The 22,073-nt window shown below is 33.0% G+C and overlaps 1 protein-coding gene and 1 long non-coding RNA gene across 10 annotated transcripts in view; one reads left to right on the top strand and one right to left on the bottom strand.

Moving 5' to 3' along the window:
- Nucleotides 1–203: 203 nt before the first annotated feature.
- Nucleotides 204–5,647, bottom strand: LOC138180101 (uncharacterized). Its single transcript, XR_011173200.1, has 4 exons — nucleotides 5,299–5,647; nucleotides 4,073–4,425; nucleotides 3,055–4,006; nucleotides 204–2,986 (listed from the first exon to the last, which is right to left on the bottom strand). It is a non-coding gene; the product is annotated as an uncharacterized LOC138180101 (long non-coding RNA).
- Nucleotides 5,648–5,784: 137 nt separating this feature from the next.
- Nucleotides 5,785–22,073, top strand: part of LOC138180078 (uncharacterized) — a 73,773-nt gene continuing 57,484 nt past the window's right edge. For 5 of the 9 annotated variants that reach the window (XM_069113529.1, XM_069113532.1, XM_069113533.1 and 2 more), the window contains exons 1-3: nucleotides 5,785–6,146; nucleotides 11,312–11,700; nucleotides 17,577–17,738. In XM_069113529.1, coding sequence (XP_068969630.1) covers nucleotides 11,463–11,700; nucleotides 17,577–17,738 — 400 coding nt within the window. In that variant the 5' untranslated portion in view covers nucleotides 5,785–6,146; nucleotides 11,312–11,462. Of the gene's footprint in view, nucleotides 6,147–8,636; nucleotides 8,783–11,311; nucleotides 11,701–17,576; nucleotides 17,739–22,073 lie in introns of those variants that run through there. The other 4 variants (XR_011173194.1, XR_011173195.1, XM_069113535.1 and 1 more) reach the window with 3 other exon arrangements.

A 22,073-nucleotide genomic window follows, 5' to 3' on the forward strand; every position in this document is an offset into this window, starting at 1 on the left:
ATATTTATAATCCTTATGTATATGTATTTAGCGTATATACATTTGTACTCCTACCGTAGATCTGATTCCTTTAGCAGATTTGTGAATTATTATTTTACTGATGAGTAATGATGAGATAAAATGATTCGATCTTCTTCTAATTTCAGATAGCGTACGTAAATGTATGACTTTCTTGTATTGTATCTCTTCAAGCAAATCAAAGTTCCTACATGTATTTAGTGCTGTGTTTTTGATAGCTACTTTCACTATGAATTTAAATTACCCGAGAAAGTGAATCCTTAACTATCTCACAATGAGTTTTCTCCCAATCTTTCATGTCTGTCGTAAATCTTTAGATATTTAGAGTTTTTTCATTATAATTAGTATTCGATACATTTTTACTGTATCTGATAAATAAACTGCAGGTGTTTATGTATTTACGGGAAATTTAAAAGTGTAAAAATGTATAGAATGTAGATACATAATGTGCAGAAATATCTGCAATAATGTGCTCTCTGTAATATTTAGTGGACGGAACAAATCATGTTTTCAGTTCCATTTGTTTTGTCCATTTGTTCCATTTGTATTTGTATTTGTATCCATAAAAATATGAAGTTGCATAAAAATCCGCGATCTATACAGGGTGGTTCGTAACCGGTGGTACAATTGGCTACAAGGCGGTCCTATATAAAAAAATAAGTCAAAAATATGGAAAAAATATGCAAGAGATTAGTATACATGAGAAAATAAGACAAGAATGTAAAATAAAATATTTTCGTTTAAGGCTTTATTTTCAAGCCCATAAATGTTGAATATGTTCAGTTAAAAACTGGTTTGATACACGCGCATCATAAATTTTCAAGTTTATTTTTGTCGAAAACACATCTTGTGAACAAATTTTACTCTACATTTTTAACTTATTTTCATACGTAGTTTAATTCTTGCCGCCAGATTATTTATTGTTGTTCAGAAACGTGAAATTTGAACGGTATATGTACATCCTCTGTGACGCAGATGTAGAGTAAAGAAAGATTTTGGAAATATGGACCTTAAAGAAGTAAAAACAGGATAAAATGTTAACTCCTTATCCAATGGGTTATTAAAATTGGGAATGTGAAAATCAGCAAACAAACTCCTCATTACAAATAAACAAATGCGTTTCCGACCGTTTTTCGAAATTCAACTCTTAAAGGGTGTTCAAACAGAGAATAATAAACATAAATTGTCATAAAAATAAATACTAAGCGGGTAAAGTCGCGTACGGGCAGCTAATATAGTAATAAGTGAAGAAGAACAGATTATATACAGCACAGTGAAAGCACAATTAATTTCTGTATAATGGTTTCTCATCCGTATTTAAATTTCAAGTATGAAATCTTTCAGTTTCAGCGAAATGTTCAATCTAGAATGTTATTTGGGATATTTATAACGTGTAACTTGTGTACACACGCTGAAACTTAGTATTAATTTTGCAGAAATTTAGAACTAAGGTAAAACTGAAATCAGATTTCAGGAAGTGATAAATGAAAGGATTGTGTTTGTTTCGCGTTGAAATATATGTGGGAGATCTTAGTCAGTCTGACATACATATTTAGCGAAAACGTTTACTGTTACCTCAGATTTTTACATAATCATTGCCTTTACCATTTATTATATGCTATTGATAATTTAATGAAAAATTTTCTGATAAAATTTAGGGAACTCAACAATGAAACATCTGTGTAAGTGTAAGTATTTCTAGATTCTCTTATCAAAAAGTCATTCATAACTGAAAAAATAATTAATTGATACAAGTACATCTGTCTCCTTTTAATCGAAGAAGGGAGAAATTAGCTGCGAAGGGGCATAAAGAGTCTTTAATTGGATCTGATCAACTTAATTAGAACAATTCATGCGGTCGTCAACCGTTTGCCGAGAAATGAAGCATATACATACATACAACATATGTAATGAAAATATTTCACCATTTTTAAATGTCTATTATAGATAAATCGATTTGTAATGCAAAGTAACAATCGTTCGAGATAATAATCATTTGGATGTGACACAATTTTCAAATAAATTAGTAATCAAAGAAAAGTTCATATTGGTTCTTCGGAGTCGGATATTGCTTTGAAGGAAACATTAGTTCGGAGAAGCTCATCATTTCATCAGAACTTGCTGCCAAAGTTAATGATATTAACAGTGTTACTTTTAGGAAGAGAACTCAATCAGTTAGCAATAGAATTACAGAATAATATCACATCACTTGGAAGGCGAAATTTCGAGATGTTATTCTGTTTTTTGACGAGCTTTTTCACAATGGTCAAGTTTGAATGGTCAAGAAGTTACTAAAATCTAATATTAGGTAACAATATAATAGTATAATATCTAGTAGTAATGTATGTATTTGAAAATTTCCATAAATAGTTTACAAACTTGCGAGAAAATACATATTTTCTACGAATTACAGTTACATGGATAAAATATTACCTAATCGAGCAAGTTGTTGTAAACTGTTTTATTTTTGCTTTAACAAAATCTGTATGAATAATAGTATTATTCTACTATTTAGGTATTATTCTATTATTTTATGGTGTTATTCTATTATTCTACTAATCAATCCTTGTATGTAGTATTTGATATTCAGGTAACATTTGATGTCTATCTAATCGGGATAAAATGAAACCATTAATTTACTTTCTACTGTATCTAAGATTTAATTAGTTATTTAATAACGTTTCTACATTTTAGTATGAAGTCGGAAAAATATCATTGAAATAGAAGTAGAAACGCAACATACCGGATTCGCATATCTTACGATATAAAAATATTTACCATACATATCGAAATTATTCTGTGATATTGAAAAAGAGGAAAAAAATTAAATAAGTCTTCTTCAAGGTGCTTCGATAATTAATTGCTAACCTCTATTTTAATAGTAAGTGCCGTTATTTTCGTTCTCATGCTAGGAATTCATTTGTACATTTCCCGTTCTGACTCTGAAAGATGCTCTGAGAAGCGGTTGCTGTAAAAATCACTACATTGTGTATTGTGTATACGTACGTAACTCGTACTCCATTTTACAATACCAACCTGGTTAATGTTTGTAGACGAGTGTAATTATCTATTTACTATTCAGCGTTAATTCATTGTATATCATATCATCATTCTTTGATAATTTTATGAAATATGTATCTTATGTATTATTATGAGTTTTTCACTAAGCATATATCATACATAATTCATAAGAAATCACTTTATGAAATCATCAGCATCCTCGATTTTAAAAATCCTTAGAATTATTATTTTGAATAATTAGAAATAATAGAAATAGGATTTGGAAATTTTTGCTCTTCAATCAAATAGAAAAAGCTAGATAGAGAAATTAAATTATGTAAATAAAAGGACACATCTGACGAGTATAATAAAAATATTATACTCATCAAAAGATGAGTGTAGGAAATATCTGAATATGTACGTGACACTTCAGGCATGAGCAACTACGATATCATATGAGAGCTGATTTAATGAATGACAGCAACGTGTAATATAAACCTGTTGTTCATAAATTGAAAAATTAATGTCAACTAGAAAAACTAGTTTTGTAAGTATATTTTTCCAAGCACTTCCTAAGTAGGTAATGTTGCGCGCGCATCGAACGTAGGCTTTGATTAGTTGTCAATTCTACGCAATTATTAATTCAAATATGACAGACCACAAACTATACGTTTCGGCATAAATTAAAGAAGAACAACGTTCGAAACACTTTTTTTTCCTTCCAAAATAGACGTATTACAGCTATGTTGTTTACCACCATAAGCTACCATTACACCATTTGCACCTTCCGCAACGATTTACGACTTGCATCTTTCGTTGTATAGTCAGAGACTGGGTTCGGACGATTGATCATGGTTCCGTATCGGCGTAAGTAACGTGATATCCCGCAAGGAATGTTTGGTGATACCTTTAAACGCGAAGTATTGTCGACAGCGCACGTAGGACTTGACCTCGCCGCGTCAATCCATTGCCGTTCGGTGTCAGTGACCTGCCTCAAAAAAAGAAACTAAATTCCACCGGACAACAGATAAGTGGCCCCTGGCCCGTTACATACCTGCTCCTCTCATCACACATATGGCCACGAGATGGATCCTGCGATCTCTCGAGTTGAATTCAGAGCCGCCTGTCGTTCGTTTCGATGACTGGATCGATGTACCGATCGAACTTTCCTTTCGAAAGAGGTTACCCGTTAGAAATTCGATGGAACGAGGCATTGCGTCTTCCGTCATAAGATGGTCTATGTCTTGCGTAAAACATGACAGATCGTTTGTGATGAACATCGTGCAGTCGTATTTGGTCACAATATTTATATCGGATATTGAATTATGCAAGCCTTGCAACATATTTTTATCGTCTTACTTCATTGTATATGTGTGTCTGACAGTATTTCATTTAGTTGCTGATAATCTGGATGAAGAAGGTAATTGTTTGCTATAATGATTTTATATAGATAGCAAGTATTCAGATATAATGTATTACACCGATTGATCAGCTGATAGAGTTTATATCTATATTGTGAATAATAAAAGAATCTTTGGCTCTGTCGTGAATACGATCAAAAGATTGACTCATAATATGAAAAAAAATATTCTAATATTAGTCGTTTGCTAATTATGTAGGTAATAAAGCGCTACAAAAAAATATGAATCATTTTCTTTCGACGATTTATTAAATAATTTTTCAGTTCTACGCTGAAGATGTCTTATCACTGGATAACACGTGTTATCACAACATATGTTATCATAATATATAATATAAAGTATATAATAATTTCATTTTACCGCTGAGTTTGATTCATATACACGTTGATTGTTTTATTTTGGAAGGAAACGTAATGGTATAACAGGTATGACTAACTCTGTTATTTAGATATCTGACTGTCCTCATAAAACAAATCACAAAACATATCGCTTAAGTCGATTTTATTGATCACGATTCAAGGCTATGCTTGTAGTTATCTATTCAGTCGCTCGCAGGTCTATTGAGTTGTGTATGCAGATCTATGTAATAAATGCTAGTCGCGTATGCATAGTTAACAACGAGATGTTTCGTGATAACAACAAGATATTTTGACAAGTAGGTGGCCCTTTTTCGAAGCAAAATAACAAGATACGTCAACGGAAGTGTAATATTTTGGCGCGTATCTTTGTACCAATTTAAGATAAATGGATAACACGAGAGGGAACTCTATATATCTTGACAAATTGTCCTATCACTAAAAAATTTTAGAAATGCACATACTGTTCTCTCGTTTTATCCAGTCGTTTTAACGTTACATACCGGCATTATGGTAATAGAAACCGGAAAGTTATCCACGGTACATGTTGTATGTAATACCAGTGAGTTTCTTTAGTGTGTTTATCCCTCAGCGAAAAGATATTTTAGTCGATTTTCCATTTAGTTCTGTTGCAATCTCTTCTTCCGAATCATGCGTACCGATTTTCTTGGTCATGAAGCGGTGAAGCATTGTTACGCGAAAGGAAGAAAAAGGATCAGCTCGAGTATATTGGCAGAAAGAAAGCGACTTTTCGTGTTCCTTTATGTTGTCCAAATGTTAAATCGGTACAAGGGAAGAAGAGAAGAAACTGATCGGTAGCAAGCCGGCTTTACAAACACGTCCGGGGGGCCCCGCGTAACCAGTTTGTGATTGGTTAAGCTGTGTACCACGTGGCGGCGTTGCGCGGGTGGGGATTGGCCAGCACGGCCGCGCTCCGCGGGCGAAAGCAGCGAGTTTTGTTCTAGTATTTACCCCGCGGTGTAAAGTTGGCTCTCGCGCTCTCCGGTGTCCTTAAGCCTTAAGTCACGTTCCATTGTTCGCGTCGTTCCTCCAAGATCCTCTCACACCGTAGAGAATCCCTGTTGTTCTATCGCTTGTGCTTTTTAGTGGTGAACGCCATACGAATTGTGCGCCATGTTCGCGCCGCGAGCAACACGCGATCCACCGGCTATTGTGACAAGTGATACGTTTTTTTCATGAACAAGTTGGAGTGTGTGCGTTTAAATCCCATTCTGGATTACACTGGCGGTGTATGTGACTACGTACTCTTGCCGTTAGGAAGGCAAAAGTCCAGTGGTAGTAAACGACGAGGCGAAAGCACGCTGTGGGATCGTGGAATGTGCGCTGACAGGTATTCACCACCGCGCCGTCGCACTCGGAATTCACTATGCGGTTCTAACCTTTCTCTCTTTCCTTATCCTTAACTCGTTACTTCCGTCTCACTTGTAACAACGTAAGACTTGCGTGTTTACGCGATCGTCCACCTCTCTTTGCTCTTTCCTTTCTATCTTCTTTTACCTTCATTCTCTTTCTCTCTGTCTTCCTTCATTCAATGATCGCTCTCGCGCCTGCGTTGCGTCGTGGACGCTTCGCCACTTTTGACAGCTGTCACGGTTCAAGTGTGTACAGAGGCAACTCGTTTTATTTTGTCGGATGTCGATATAGAGGAGAAACCAGCGATTATCGTTCATTATACTTCTTTCTTCTTTTTCGATATATCTGTGTTCTCGTAACGACAATTCGATAATATACTAGTTATGATTCGTGAAATATGTTTTATTTATAGTTATAGTTGCAATTTCATTGATAAGTTTCAAAAATAAATTAGTTAATTTAAATATGTGACGTACGTACGTTCACAGCAGCGCTAGTTGCATAATATCTCAAATTTAAGGCTCAATAGAGTATGGCAAAGTTGCGTTACATTTACGTTATAGAATTAACCAGCTCTTGATATAGTAATATAACTAATCTATTTATGACGTTAATCAAACATCTCTATTTCTACAATGGACAGAAGGATTCATTTTTTCTTGATAGATGTTAATCATGCGAATATTGTTAGATTACTAAACACATCTGCAGCATAAAACGTGTTATGTAAAGTGAAAGTGGCTACAGAAACGTGTTAAAGGTTGCGATACTTGATGCAAAATCATATATTGTAAATTCAGGTTATTGAACGCTTGATTTACCCTCTGTTGTCTTATCAAAGAAACAAATAATCTATCATAAAGTAAATGTTCCGATATATTTCCTCAAAAATTGAGGAATCGATTCGAAACCAATTAACGGAAGTACCTAGCGAAAAGATTTTATCGAATACATTATTCTTAGCCCTTGGTTCTTTTGTCGCTGCGCGTTTGACTGCCGCTTTTAATGCTTTTGCTTCTATACATTAAACTATTAAATAAAGAATTCCACGTGACGTGGCAAGTGAAATGAAACAGTTCGTATCCTTTTTCTTTGAGGTTGTTCGCCAAGGACAACTGACAAATGTCACGAGAATGCTGCACAATCTGAGACAGTTGAATTAAGACATTTGTTTAAGTTAAGATGTTAGTTAGCTATGTTTTAAGTAAATTTCATATGTACGTCAAATATGCATGATCAGTCGTTTTGTAGTAGTAATTATATGTGTAAAATTTGTGTAGTGTAACAATTATTATGTCGTGAATGATTGATATCATTATATCATCATGCTATGACTACGATAAGGAATCGACCGATAATCATTATCTAAAATTAGATGCAGTAATTAATTTACCACTAATGTTCTTAGTAACGTTACAGAAAATTGTTTGAATAAACCATGAAATAATTACTTTTGAAGCAATAGGCTCTGATAGATATTGATTTATTTTTTTTGCTTTGAAAGATAGTGAAGCATTAATGTATTGCGGCGTTACGGAATCATAGTTCAGAATTGAAAAGTAGTTGCAAGAGTAGCAAATTTATCGCGTTGAAAGTAGTGGGTAAAGTAATTTATCATTCATGTTTATGGCAATATTTTACGGATGTAAAGTGGATATTTTCAATTTAATTATAGTTTTGTTTCATAAAATGAGATGTGGAGAAACTGGTGCGTAAGATAATAATTGAGAATTACTGCCGTAAAATGAAAATGGTGCCTAATTTATTGTTCTTCTTTATATATTTCAAAAAATTATTCAAAATAGAAGAGAGAAGATATCTGGTTCTACTCTACTAATAAAATTATTACAAAAAAATAAAAACAACAGTTTTCTTTTGTTGTAGAGAAAAATGTAGTGCTGACCATTAATATTAATATTGTAGACTACTAGTAGGAAGTTATGATTACAACATGAATATGTTAATCGATTCATGGTCAATATTTATATTAAAGTTTTACAAACATGAAAAAAGATTTATGAAATGCGTCATTTTTTCACACTATTATTTTTCTAGATTTATTTTTACAGTCCTTATAGTTAGGAAAGGATGCGTTATACAACATGAGCAGATTGTATATATACCCTGTCTAAGTTCTTAGAATCCTTTTGTAAATTTAAAGGATCTTGAACATTCTTTCTTCAAATGTAACAATTCTTGTCCATCTTGGACAATTTAATGACCACTCAGTCACCCGCATTTGACCCTATCTTCCATATAAATACTCATCAGCTGATTGTGACAAATTCTATAAAGAGCTACTAGGAACACACTTGTTTGTACGGAACTGCGATCCGCGTTGAATTATAGCAACTGATCGCATGATCTAGAGAGCACGTACCATATTATATAAGTCGAATGACGCAAAAAGAACGTCAATTTAGAAAATGTTTTTCCATCCCGTGGTTTGTATCGGGTATCATCCCATACGTCAGTACTCTAGATCGAGTACCGTTTAAGCACGGCATTATGCGCTCCGGCATCCTCAATCGTGACATAAAACATTGAACGTTCGCTCAAGGATCGTGCGTGCATTTTCACCTGTGGCTTATGCATTTTCCGCTGAGTCTCACGGTAATTGATACAATTGCATTCAACGTAACTTGGTCATTAAGCGAAGTAAAGTAGCATCTTTTAAAGAACTGAAAATATCGAACAGACATTTTCTCGTTATCCGTTATTTCTTTATAGTTTCGTCTAATATTCTCCTTTTTTCCCTTTATGGACGGTATAACGTTTTCTTTTCTTATAGCAGTTCTATTGTATTTTTATTTTCATATAATTGTATTAAGTAAACCTTCCGTCTTTCGTGTCAATTATAGTGTTTCGTTTATCAGTTATGTTATGTAGATCTTTCAGAGATAAATCTAAAAATATTATCACACGATAACCATATTTTGTACAAAACGTAAAAATATTGTCCTCGTATCTATTGAACATGAACCGATGGTATAAACAAATATAAACTAATCTTGATGAATACGTTGACGAAATGTGAAAGGAGTTGCACTGGAGGAGAATGATTATTCCAATCGTGGATCGATATAATAAAACGCAGCGATAATTACAGACGGCAAGATATTTCGATTTCTTTGGGAAGTGGATTTTCTTTTTCAGCGTCCAGGCGTTATGAAATTACGAGCACGCGTATCGTTTTTCAGCTCGTCCAGCCGCAATAAAATTTCCTGGTGCTTTTGGCGACGTTTCAGGAAGAGAGAGCCAGCGAGAATCGCCGAGGGGCGACAACCTCTTTCGATCTTTATCCAATTACGCATGCGTAACTTCTGCTGCGCGCGGAGATTCCGGCCGCGTCGCGTTGCATCGCGTCGTTTAAATCCCCGGCCCGCGGTAATATTTAACGTTACACCACGTGCAACAAGGTAGATCCGTCGTCGTTTCTTTCGTGCAACATCGTGTGTACGTGTACATACGTGTACTTACGAGCGGCCAACGGATTCCTTCGTAGATCTTTACGGTGTTCGTATATCAGTGCGTGATTCTTCGAGGTTGATTATTACACCCACGCGTTTCTTTCGCGCGAGTATTGTTTTTTAATTAAAACACCGTGAAACCTCGATTTCAGTGGGCGGTGAGAGGCGCGAGAGTAAATCGTTTCACGGTCATCGTTGAAGGGATCTGCGCAGAATCGATCGAATCGAAATTGCGTATTTGTTTAAAATAAATTGTATACGGGATCTTGCAGCTTGTTGTAGACAGTTAGAACGCTTGTTCTGTAATTTAGTTTAATTTATAAAAAGAATTTTATTCTTTTGCGTTTAATTGCGTTAAATAATTTTGCGTCTTAATGCGTTTGTTGCATATTGCTTTAGATAAAAAACATTAATGAACAATTTAAGATATCTAAAGATCATGCAATCCTCTATTTTGCATGAATAAAGTTATTACATGTTACTTTAACATTTACATTGAATAGGTAATTTCACGATTTGAATAAATAAGTCGTTTATATAAGTAAACATAACAATTGTACACTGACATGAGCTTGTGAATATAAATAATAAATTAAGTAATCATTAAGGAGTTAAATTATATGAGCAATACAAAAATAATCAGTTATGAATAGCAAAAGCGTATAAATGGAATTCAAACCTAAAAGTTAAACATACCATTAATGCCACAGAAAATGTACATCATCTGTCCATTTTTTGAAATAACGGTCGTACCTCGTACCTCGCGTTTCTTTGGAGCAGTTGGTCTATTAACCACAGTAACGAGAATAAATAATTCCGCACCGTTTCGTTATTTGCTGCAAAGCAGAAAATTGCGTCACTGAAATTATACGCGCCACGTAGCTACTACTTACTCCCGCCTAACGATTCCTCTAACGGGCATTAAATTTCACCTATAAAGCGTACTGTTCATTTTCTACAATATTACCGGCTACCCAATCGCCGTTTAGAATTCGAAAGAGCCATTGAAAGTTCCGCGAATCGCTACGGTTCATAAACTACTGACAAAGTCTTCGTGATCATTTCGATTCTGTGCACGCAACGCCGCTTCGCAGGCTTAACAAATCACGCATCTTTTCCGTTACGTAATTTCTCATGAGCTTCCTTTTTTCGCTATATTCTCAATCTTTGTTTTTCTTGTATAAGCACATTTTTCATATCGAATTTGAACCAGTTAGTTAAGTTGCATAATACGTGTAGATATTTATATATAACTGTTGTATAATATGAATATAGAATATGTGCATACATATTGCTTTTCCTCTTGTGTCGTTCTGTAATGTTCTTATATCGTTCTATGACAGTTACTAAATCCTTCCTTTTATTAAGTGTTTGGCTTCGTTAGATACAACAAAGAGATATTTAAGAAACTCGGAAGAAAAATAGTAGAAATGATATAATTATTAATTTCAGAAAATCGTAGATAAAACTATACTTTAATAGAAAAATTCGGTATGTTTGGGAAGACTTTGGGAATTTAAAATAAAGTCTTATAGACACATCGATACAAATGTTACGTATCGTTTTCATTTTTTTGGAAAAAGTTCCTTCCATTTTTACTCCAAGTTTCTTATTTAATAGAAGCGTCAGAATATGTAAGCGTATGAATGGAAGTGCGTATTCACTGTTCTAGAAAACGATGACTTCGTAGCGGGAAGGGTTCGAGGGCAGAGCATGAGGGTCGGCCAGGAAACGCGGAAAGAACGTTCACAGTTCGGCGAAGCGATTAATGACTGTCAGTCACCGAACACAGCTGGACACGTCTCTGTCTCCACCGGTTGGAGATGAGCACGAAGGAGCTGAATGCGACAACGTTGACGACCACAATGACCACGGCCACGACGCTCACGTCGTCCACGAAGCTCGATGTCGAGGCCGAGGACGACGAAGAGCCACCGACCACGTTCGAAGCATTGGATATGGATCTGGTGAACGGACCGAATCCGTGGCTTCCGGCCTATGGTTTCCAATTACAGCATCGTTCCCATTTTCAACCTACGCATGAGGATCTACGGACTAATGGTTCGTACTGTTACTATTTCACTTTCTATCACCGCTTAAACTTTGAACAATGTGCGAATCTGAACTGTGACCATCTGTTTAGTATTACGTCAACGAAAATGTATAATTTAATCTTTCCTCAGATACAAATCAAATTAAGATATTAAAAATCCCGCATTGAAAATTTTACTGTGCTTTCAATATTTCTGTTCTCTTTGCTTCTACAGAGATCGCATTTGAAAAAAGTGAATGGTTAATTACATGTAGATTTCTCGGTTTTTGTTTTACATGAACTTAATATTGATTTGTTTGCATAAATTCCGAGTCACGAAACGAGAATACTTTTCTTCCGTTCTATGATAAAGTAAAAGTGATAGTGACGACCAATCATCTTTCCGAACCAAACATAGTATCTTTTATTGCAAACGATTGATCTATTCAAACACGCGAGCCACGAACATTAGTAGAATTAAAAGAATCTTTTACATACAGATATCTTTACTTTGTAAGTTAACAGATCGTTCTTATTGATACCATTGATCTGGTTGTAATCTGTCGTAAATATTATATTAAACAAGAAGCCTCGTTATTTATTAAACAGAAGCCCTCTATTCGTCTACGCTCTAGATATCGACGGAGACTCGTATCATTACCGCAATTTCCATTGGATAGAAAATAGCGCGAGTTTGAATACAAATCGCCTGTTAATGACTGCAGTTAATGTAGGCTACTTTCTATAACCGTGGGCTAACGTGTGAGAGTCAATGAAAAACTATAAATACCAGCTACCTAGGTGCCGATCGTACAGTTTTCATACTCGAGAAAAATACTCGATTCTTTGCAAAATATATATAACTGATAAGTGTTATTAAATACATATATATGATAATAACAAACATATACACGCATATAGAGCGCTGCAAAATTGTAGAATTTAAGAGTAAGATAAATTATTGTGTAAGGTTGTCGATCACTTGAAAGATTTGAAAGCATGATAATCACTAGACTAAAACGTTCACTAAGAAAATCTTCTATTTTCTTTCTTTATTACATTCGGGAAATTGTTCACCTACTTTAGAAAAAAGTCAACTATTTTTGTTTTGTCTTTTATCGCTATATTCTTCAAAATATACGTCTAAGTCTAATTAATTATGAGGTAATCATCGTTCTACAAAATATATTAGTCTATTATATTATATTATATTATAATAGTCTATTTGGTAATCTGTAAACTCCAACAGATTCACACCAGTCAATTAACTACGATCGATAGAAACAAAATTGCCACATTAAATGCACGTTAATAATGATTACCACACAAAGCACATGTTATTTCTTTGATTCGTAATCACAGGTTACTCAAAGGTGTGCAACAATAGCGCCATATATTCATTCATTCGTTGTTTTCCTCTGTATTCGGTGCGATTAGAACGACGCGATGTGACACGCAATGTGCGCGAAAGGAGGTAGATCACCGATTATTTTTGTGCAAAGCGACGGATTATTCACGTCCGTTGCCCAGCTGCGGAACGAACTGCGGCAACAGGCGTCTGCAACAGGTGGTTCTCTTTTCCATCATGTTGTATAGCTCAACGTACCTCTGCATTTTGCACTTGTGCAAGACAAATTGCACGTTCCCGTAGGACGATTTGTTCTCACAATGGTCATTACGTCTAATCTGTTCGTTTTACGCGAGGAAAGAAAAGAAAAGGAAACGCGTAGGTTAACCTCTGTTTAAAAATATTATGTTTTCAATATTATGTAATATTATGTTTTCAATATTATTGAGACATGCGTTAGATTTGTTTTTCCGTGTAATGTTTGGTTCACACAAATTGAGATTGGTACATGATATTATTGTTACACGGCCATTTAATTTAGGAAAAAGATAACCTTTGCTATGTTTTCTATTGTTTGTGGTAGAAATTAAGAAGTTAGAGAAATGGTGGTAGAATCTTGTAATTCTAAATCTTGTACGCTTTTTGTACTTGTGAATTTACGATAGAATTTAGATTTAGACGATGTCCCAAATGTTAATGTAAATGACACACAAATTTTTGACTAGAAAATTTGTTACGTGGAAATATAAATTGTAGATTTGGCAAGCATTTTAATTATAAAATATCTTTCATTAGTCGTCGCAATTGCGAATATATGTACATTGTTTTAACAAAGCAATTTTCTTGTCTAGGAAAAGATTATTTTGCAATACGTAAGACTGGAAAACAAGAGTTTTGTTAACAATTCACATATTATGTAGTTCTTCCAATTAGCTATTATTTTATAACCTACAGATCTCGAATGCTTCCGATAAGACATAATTATTATATCAGGAAAATGTTTCATAAGTTGAAAAACAGGTTTATATATGTGGCTCAAATAAACAGTATTGCATTCATAAAATCTTGAATTAAAGCATGATTGAATATATACGTCACCGCGATTCAAGCTATTTATTAATTAATGATCACGTAATCATTTCTTTGGAAAAATCGGATGGATGATTTATAAAATATCACAGGAAAATACTATTCTTCGATGCAACATTACTTGAAATCAGACCTACGACGTACAACGTTTCTTTGTTATTTAGCAATTGATCGGATTAATCTATGTACAGTACATACATACAGCACATACAGTATAGGGCAGAGTCGTATAATACCGACTCCACTAAACCTTTTTGGTATATCTTGGGCTAGAGTCGGTACAAGTTGTATGAAATTTCAAAAATGAGTTTGTAATACAAATGGAACTTAATAAAAGGAGGAAAATTAATTTTGTGAAATTCAATAATAAGGATTGATAATTTGCAAGAGAAAAAGTATAATTTATGGGAAACGAAAAATTATTGTTCGGTATCAACCAATTATTTAATTTGTAGGTTTTTTGGATCTAAATGATCAATAATGTAAATAGAAAGGACATTTAGATTTACCATACACATTTTTATTCAAATGTTAGGTAATTATTTACAAAGCGGACAATATTTCAATTCAAAGTCAATATTGTGAACAACTTTTCCCTGTACGTGTTACCGTCGCTCAGCTTTAGTTTCCGAGATACTCGCAAAAATCTTTAGTTTAATTTACGTTATTTATTTACGATTACACTTCATTCTGTGATAGACGGGCGGATGCCTCAGGGCAGTCGCACTTTTATTCCATAATCCAGCCGAACTCATTTTCGATAATCATTTCCAACTTTCATATGAAAGAAAAATCAATGGCTTAGGTTTTTGTTTCCGAACTATGTTACATAGGATTGTTATATTCATTTATTTAATCAAATAAAAGTAATTATTAATGTCTGGTAAAAAACAGCCGGAACTAATTTTAGTCAGTACAGCAATCCGGTCGGTACCGCATGACACTCTCCTATACATATAGGATATTATGTGCAATTAAAATAGTACAAACGTGCTATATTAATTTATATAGATAATATTATGTGCAATGTATGTACATTTGTACGTACGTTTGTACTATTTATTAGGTACATATAATATTCAACATAATATATGTATAAATATGTTGCATTTACGTATTTTGTATTTATATAATGTTCAATTAATCATTTTAATTGCTTAAATAATTTGACTGTTTATAACTAAATAATTTTAATCATATCATTGCATATATTCATAAATATTATTCGTATTTCAATGCACGAGTGTTTCGTACATTATTTTATAATTATCACTTCTATTTGTTTTTTCTCATGTAATTTTGTTTATAATATAAGGAAAAGTTGACTAATATGTTAGTTACTTCTACGTACATTCCAAATTCTGATACGGAACAATCACTAACTTTGCAGTATATAAAATATTGAAAAGCCAAAAACCGTGCCTGTAATATACAAATACCGTATAATATGACATTAGTATAGTATATACATATAATAATATATACAATTTGTATAAAATATAGCATATATAATATGTTTATTATATAGTTATTAATGTAATATAAATTTATGATATATACATATAAAACATAATAATGAATATAACAATGAATTTTTAAAAATTTGTAATGAAGTTTTAATTTCTGTAGCCTTTTCTTTTATTTGTCTATAGCACCTATACAAAATTATGACCTTGTCCTAAACAATGGTTAAGAAACAAATAGTGGTAAACAAACAGAGTTGCATGATATAGTAAAAATTTCTGTTATTTCACGATATGACTTCATTTATCTATATACATATGTCGTAGAAGAATAAAATTAATTGAACTATGTAAATTCCAAATATTGCTTTTTAATTTAGAAATTTATTTATATTCGTATTTAGAATTAAATTTTAATTATACCAAAGCATGTACAACAAAGTTTTAGTATCTGCCTAATTTTCTAAAATAATAGGACTTTCATTAGTTTGTTATTTACAATCTGTATGGTAGCGATTAACGGCTTCGCTGAGTTTAAGAATATTTGTAAGAATCCAAAAGATGAAAGCATTGAATAACGTGAACGTTATAAGCGATCCAGGGATGTAATAGTTAGAAAATATTATGGTACAAGTGCGAGGACGAAATTTCGCGTTGCTTCTTGCCGAACACGAATACACCTGTTTTGACGTAATCAATAAATTGCAAACACAATATACACCATGCTATGGTGTTCCTCTGGAACAAAAAATTATTTCTTATAATATAATTATCTTATAATATATAATATAATGTAAATATTATAGCATATAAAATAATACCTCAGGACACTACAGTAGCAAGTTAAGGATTAAATTTTCCGTAAATACATAAACAATTTAGTTATAACTCACTAATTACATACGTTACACATAAATTAAAATAGGATATCATGCTTGTTTCGATTTTCGAGTATATTTCATTTCACCTTTACTCTGTGTAGAATGAAAAATGTTGAAATTTGGTATAGCGTAGCTAAAGAAGAATAATCTGTGAAGAAGAACAATCTATTTGACATAACTTGAAAAATATTGTAGAATCTAATGAACATGTACAAAGAGTACACTGCCTTATCTTTCATGCAATTTGGACATCGTAGATACAAATGCAGCAGATATGCAAATGTGAGAACGAGCATGGTTGATACAAGATTTTATAGAAAAAGGCTACCATTTGACTCTGTACCTGTAAAATTTTTGTCCGACAATGAATTTTTCCGATCTGATGAAGTCCATGTCATTTTCTAACTAACCAGTTGAATGTTTGAGAACATTCATGGTTACCATTTTTAGTTCTTTGATAATAATTTGAATTCACAATGTTAGTTGCGATAAAAAATCTCACAAGTGGAAAACGACTTTGCGGAAAAGTTTAATAGAAACCGCGATAAGACACGTTCTATTCTATATACATAGACAAATGTACGTGGACTGTATGACAATATTTCATGAAAATATGTAACTATGTATTATTAAAATACAGATCGTTGGAATTGATTAAAAAGTGATTAACCTAGATGCATTAGAAACTGTGAGAAATTGGATATATGTCGCTTAAATTTCAGAGATTACGAGGCAGAGAAAGGGAGAGAATCAGACAAACAGGCAGACAGGATGCATTTGTATTGATAAATTTATGTTCAAGTTTGTTATAAAAAATGATAAGATACATGAATTATATCACAATTAAAGATACTTGATTTTCAATGTAAAAAAGCGAATTTTTCATTTTTTATGCAGCATTTGAGACCTTAAATCTGTAATGCAATTGTTGTACCTCATTAATATACTAATTGCCATAGTAGAATATTCGTGTACATTGTACATTGTATATAGTTCACTGCTTCTTGCCTTTAGTAACTTTATTGGAGGTATTTTCGTTTCTATTGTCATGTTTGTCTCTTATTCTGCTAAGCTAATTAAAATCATATTTTTGTTATTGAAACATACGTTGCTTTGATTTCTAGACACAGTGCTAGTGCAGCAAGTGGACTTTCTAGAAACTATTCTAGAGGAAACATCCGACGATCTACAAAGCGATTCCGATCGAAGTGGAACTACATATTGGGTGGGCTCAGACTCTGAAACCGAAAGCGTGATACATATACGCGCGAAGCAGAGATTGGCTGGTAAGAAATAAGACACGATGTATTAAATATAATATATTCCTCTGACTGATGTGTTTGCCATGTATTGTCTGACGATAAGTCTAAAAATACCAGAATTGTTGGATTACGTCGTCGAATATCAATTTGGCAACTAGTCCAAACATGGCGACTGTATATCATTTGTCTCGTTACCTCTTAATGAGGAAATTTTGCAGTAGAATTCTAATAAAACGATCCATTTTACATCGTTTTTTTAAATAGAAGCATCTTGTTTTCTTTTTGTTTATAATTTTTGTTTTTAGTCTGTGTATTTTGTTATATTATAAGGAATGCATTCAACAATTAATTGTCAAGTTGCACTGGCTCGATTATTTATGCAATCCGAATGCAGCTATTTTTAATAACTAATTATCGTGTATGTCACGTTGTTGTTCGTTATGTTATACAGTTAGACCACAGCGGAAGTTATTGACTTGATTTATTGAATGATGGCAATTGACTGACTTATTGTTCATCGAACAATTGTTACTTAGTTGTGTAGAATTGAATATATTGGTAGACATTGTTGTTTAGATCATTTACTTCAGCGTCGAAATTGAACTTTAACTTGTTAAGAATAAGATTTATTAGTCTCAGAATAGATAGTATTGTCCGGTTATCGGAACAGTATATTTTTCTTTTTTGAAGAAAAGAGGCTTAAAAAAGGACAGGTAAGCATAGATTTGGAAAATTATCGAAGAAATGGAACGTAGTGGCGATAGGTGAAGGAATGTCTTTTCATTGATTTTCCTTTCTTTAGGTATAGCATTGTATCGCTGAGTGTTTTAAAACATATACCATTAAAGATAAATGAAAGTATGTTTTTTGTTTCGGAGTATACGGCATATATAAGTACGTATTTTGTGAAATCTCATTCTCTCATTACTCGGTACTCGAGTTGGTAAACATTGTTCTCCGGAAGTTCACTTTCTCTTTTCAGTTTGAGCCTACAATTCATTGATTCTTGGAGAATGAAACCGTACCGTTGTAACTGATTCAAAGACAGTTATATCTCATGACCCATTTTTTCTTGTATATCTAATTGCGAACATTTATCATAAATGCATTTGTTTCATATTTTCTGTGAAACAATGATTGTATAAATAGATTTCAGTTTAGATTACAGAAAATATTACATATACAGTTTATTGCTGTTATAAGAAAGGTATAATATTTATTTTTATCCTTTTTCTTCTTTGCAGAAATTAGTTCTTTAATTTGTACATATGATAGATGACAGAAGAAACAAAATTTCGAGAATTATTAATTTTACATCATTGAAGTAATAATAATACTAGTAATTAGTATTAACGGAAAAATATTTCTTATTTCATTCCACAATATCAAAGTTTGCTTATTAAGTTAGTTAAATTTTCAATATTCTAATTAATACACCTTCAGTACTATCGATATACGTTCAGTACTATCAGTATACGTTGCATCATTTTAATTGTAAATATTGCTGCTGACGTAAATACACTCAAATCTCTTCTAACACGGTGCTCTGGAAACATGGCTTCGACATAAGAGAGAGAATTAATATGTTACAAGATTACTGTATTACATTTTTGTTTTGTACAAGTTATATTTTATATATTGTTGTATAAAGTATTCAGTTATATTTTTGAAGAAGTAAATATTTCTTTTCTTTTTGGATAGTATTCTCTGTTTTATAACAATTTTTTGATTCACTAATATATGGCAGTAAATACGGCTAACAATTCCCGCGAATTTAATTTTTGTAATTTCTAATTTTATTTAAATCAGATTAAAATATTTTGTGAGGAATGTTGCATTTCAAAATATCATTGTTAGTGCAAATTAATATTTTTGTTGCCCCTTACTAATTTTTATGGTTGAAAGACTTGACTTCTCGAAGAGCGAATACTCTAATTAGAAATTACACGCTAGTTTACCTATAATATAGCAATAGAATACAATTTAGTACGAATCTAATGATATAATCCTAATTATGGTATAACGTTATTGATACAACAGCGACTACTGATGATTACAACAATTAAACGTGAGATAATTAATCCGACTATCTAAAAGCAAAAATGCGAAAGAAAGGTTAGAAAAAGATATAAAGATAAACTGCGTGATTGAAGTGATATAAGATATAAGAGACTTATTTGTATGTTTAAACTCTTGATATTGAACAAAGAAATTAATAAAAATTAGTATGTATTAATACAGGCATAAAGTAATCTCGCAAGAATCTTTTAATACGTTGCCACATGTCTTCTGCAGTAGTTGCGAATTTAAAAATGATTTCCTCGATATGGTTGTTTTGTGGCATTTCTTATATTACCCCTTACCCTTCAGATGTTACCTGTTATTAAACACGTTTTATCGTTCTTCGAACTCGATTTAAGATTATTCTCGTAGCGGATTCCTTCGGCTATACGACTGTTGTAACGTATCGGTATGCCCGGTTGTCATTCCTCAGGCGTTATGTAATTTCTTGCAGCAGCGGTCGTCCGTTAAATTTGAAACGATTTTTCATCCATGTCCAATCGATGGAGAATCATCGATCGAACCTTGTTACAAATTATTTTACAATGAATCGCACTCAGCATAAGAGAAACATGAACGTTCGATTTTGATTCGTGTATCTTTACGTCTAGTTAGGTAATTGCATTTCAAGCAACTAATGGTCTACATTACAACGTCCATTTACAGCGTCCATTTACAACGTCCATTTACAACGTTCATTTACAACGACTCCGCTATTATCCTTCTCACACCAGCATCGTTAAGTGTGTTATTAAAAGCTGAAAGGTTCATAGAAATGTTCGTTGTGAAACTATTAATCGTTCTTACTAATTACATGTCGTATATGTATACGTATTTACGCAGTATCGCTGTAAGTAAATGTGGATTTAAAGTAAAACATTAATATTTTGATGCCACCGATATACATATTTATTCCATATGTACTTTGTTATTGTTTTTTATAGCAGAAAATTTTTATTTTCAATATATATATATCACAAAATTTTTTAATATAAATACTGGTGAATTTCTCATTTCTCATTTTTGCCAGCGTCTCAGGCTTGAACAAAAATTATGATAAATGTATTTATTATACCATTACTACAAATAGAGCTCTTTTTCTATTTGATGGTAAGATCAGTTGATGTCTACAATTCTACGCATGATTCTCTTCCGCTCCATCTAATATTAGATCACCTTCAATGTGATTCATATAGGATTACCATGAACTAGTCGTTGAATTCCACGTGCATGCAATCATGCAAAAATAAACCGATAGGACAATGCGTCGTAGAGTAAATTCAATTGCTACAGTACGACCTGTAAAGAATTCCAAGCCGACTGACGCTGACGAGATGAGATTCGATCAGATACCGAAATACACGTGCAAAAGCGACTCGTAGCGTTTATCTTCTTAGATTCCTGGAAATCTTCGTACACAATACTCCGAACTAAATTGGAATTTATCAACATGTGCATGAATTTACTACGTTATATTAATAGTAAATTTTGTAATTTTTTTAAATATCGTCTACATTCGTTGTTAATAATTCGCTGTTGGAATCACAATCAACATATTTATTTTATTCATATTTGCCATTAAATTAGTTTTATATAAGCTGTTCATAATTCGACTTAGCATTTTCATATTTTCATAATCAATAATTTTTTATAAAATAGAGATCATTTACGACATCAAATGTCACAGATTTCTTCTTTATAACCTGTACGAGATAAACGATCAGGCATCTGTCTTGAGTTTGAGGATCACTGTAATCTCCGTTGCTTAGGCTATTCTGCATTCACTTGTGTAGAGAAGTTTGTCGGGTATCAGGGATATTTTGGTCGATATTTAAGCGTCAGTAATTGTAAGTAATACTTTCAAAGCAATCGATTTTTTACGAGAGGTATTTGAAAAAATCAGAATTGACATCCATACTTGTCAAATCTTATGAAACTAACTGTACTAGTACCGTTAGTGTTATTTCGGTACAAAAATTTTAATCGATGAAATATAGTTAACAAACGAAAATAGATCATTTTCCTCCACATAATCGGTGATTATTGTCGGTTATTATTGGCGATTAGAAATACGATGAGAAGGATGGTAGTCTGAGAATTCTCTGGTTTGCGGTCTGGTTTATAAAGTCAAGTCACGGAAGTAGGTCTTCGACGAGAGGAGGCGGCCAATCGTCGCGTTCGTGTCGCTTTTACATGCTGCATCGGCGGACAGTCCCGTGTCGCAGCCAGGAAGTCGTGGTTCGTTCAACCGGAAGCAACGTTTACACGGTCACCGGTTGTCGACTTCGTGACCGTCTA

This window comes from Bombus flavifrons, chromosome 5 (assembly GCF_040668555.2).
Source record: "Bombus flavifrons isolate JBK064 chromosome 5, iyBomFlav1_principal, whole genome shotgun sequence".
Classification (NCBI taxonomy): Eukaryota; Metazoa; Arthropoda; class Insecta; order Hymenoptera; family Apidae; genus Bombus; species Bombus flavifrons.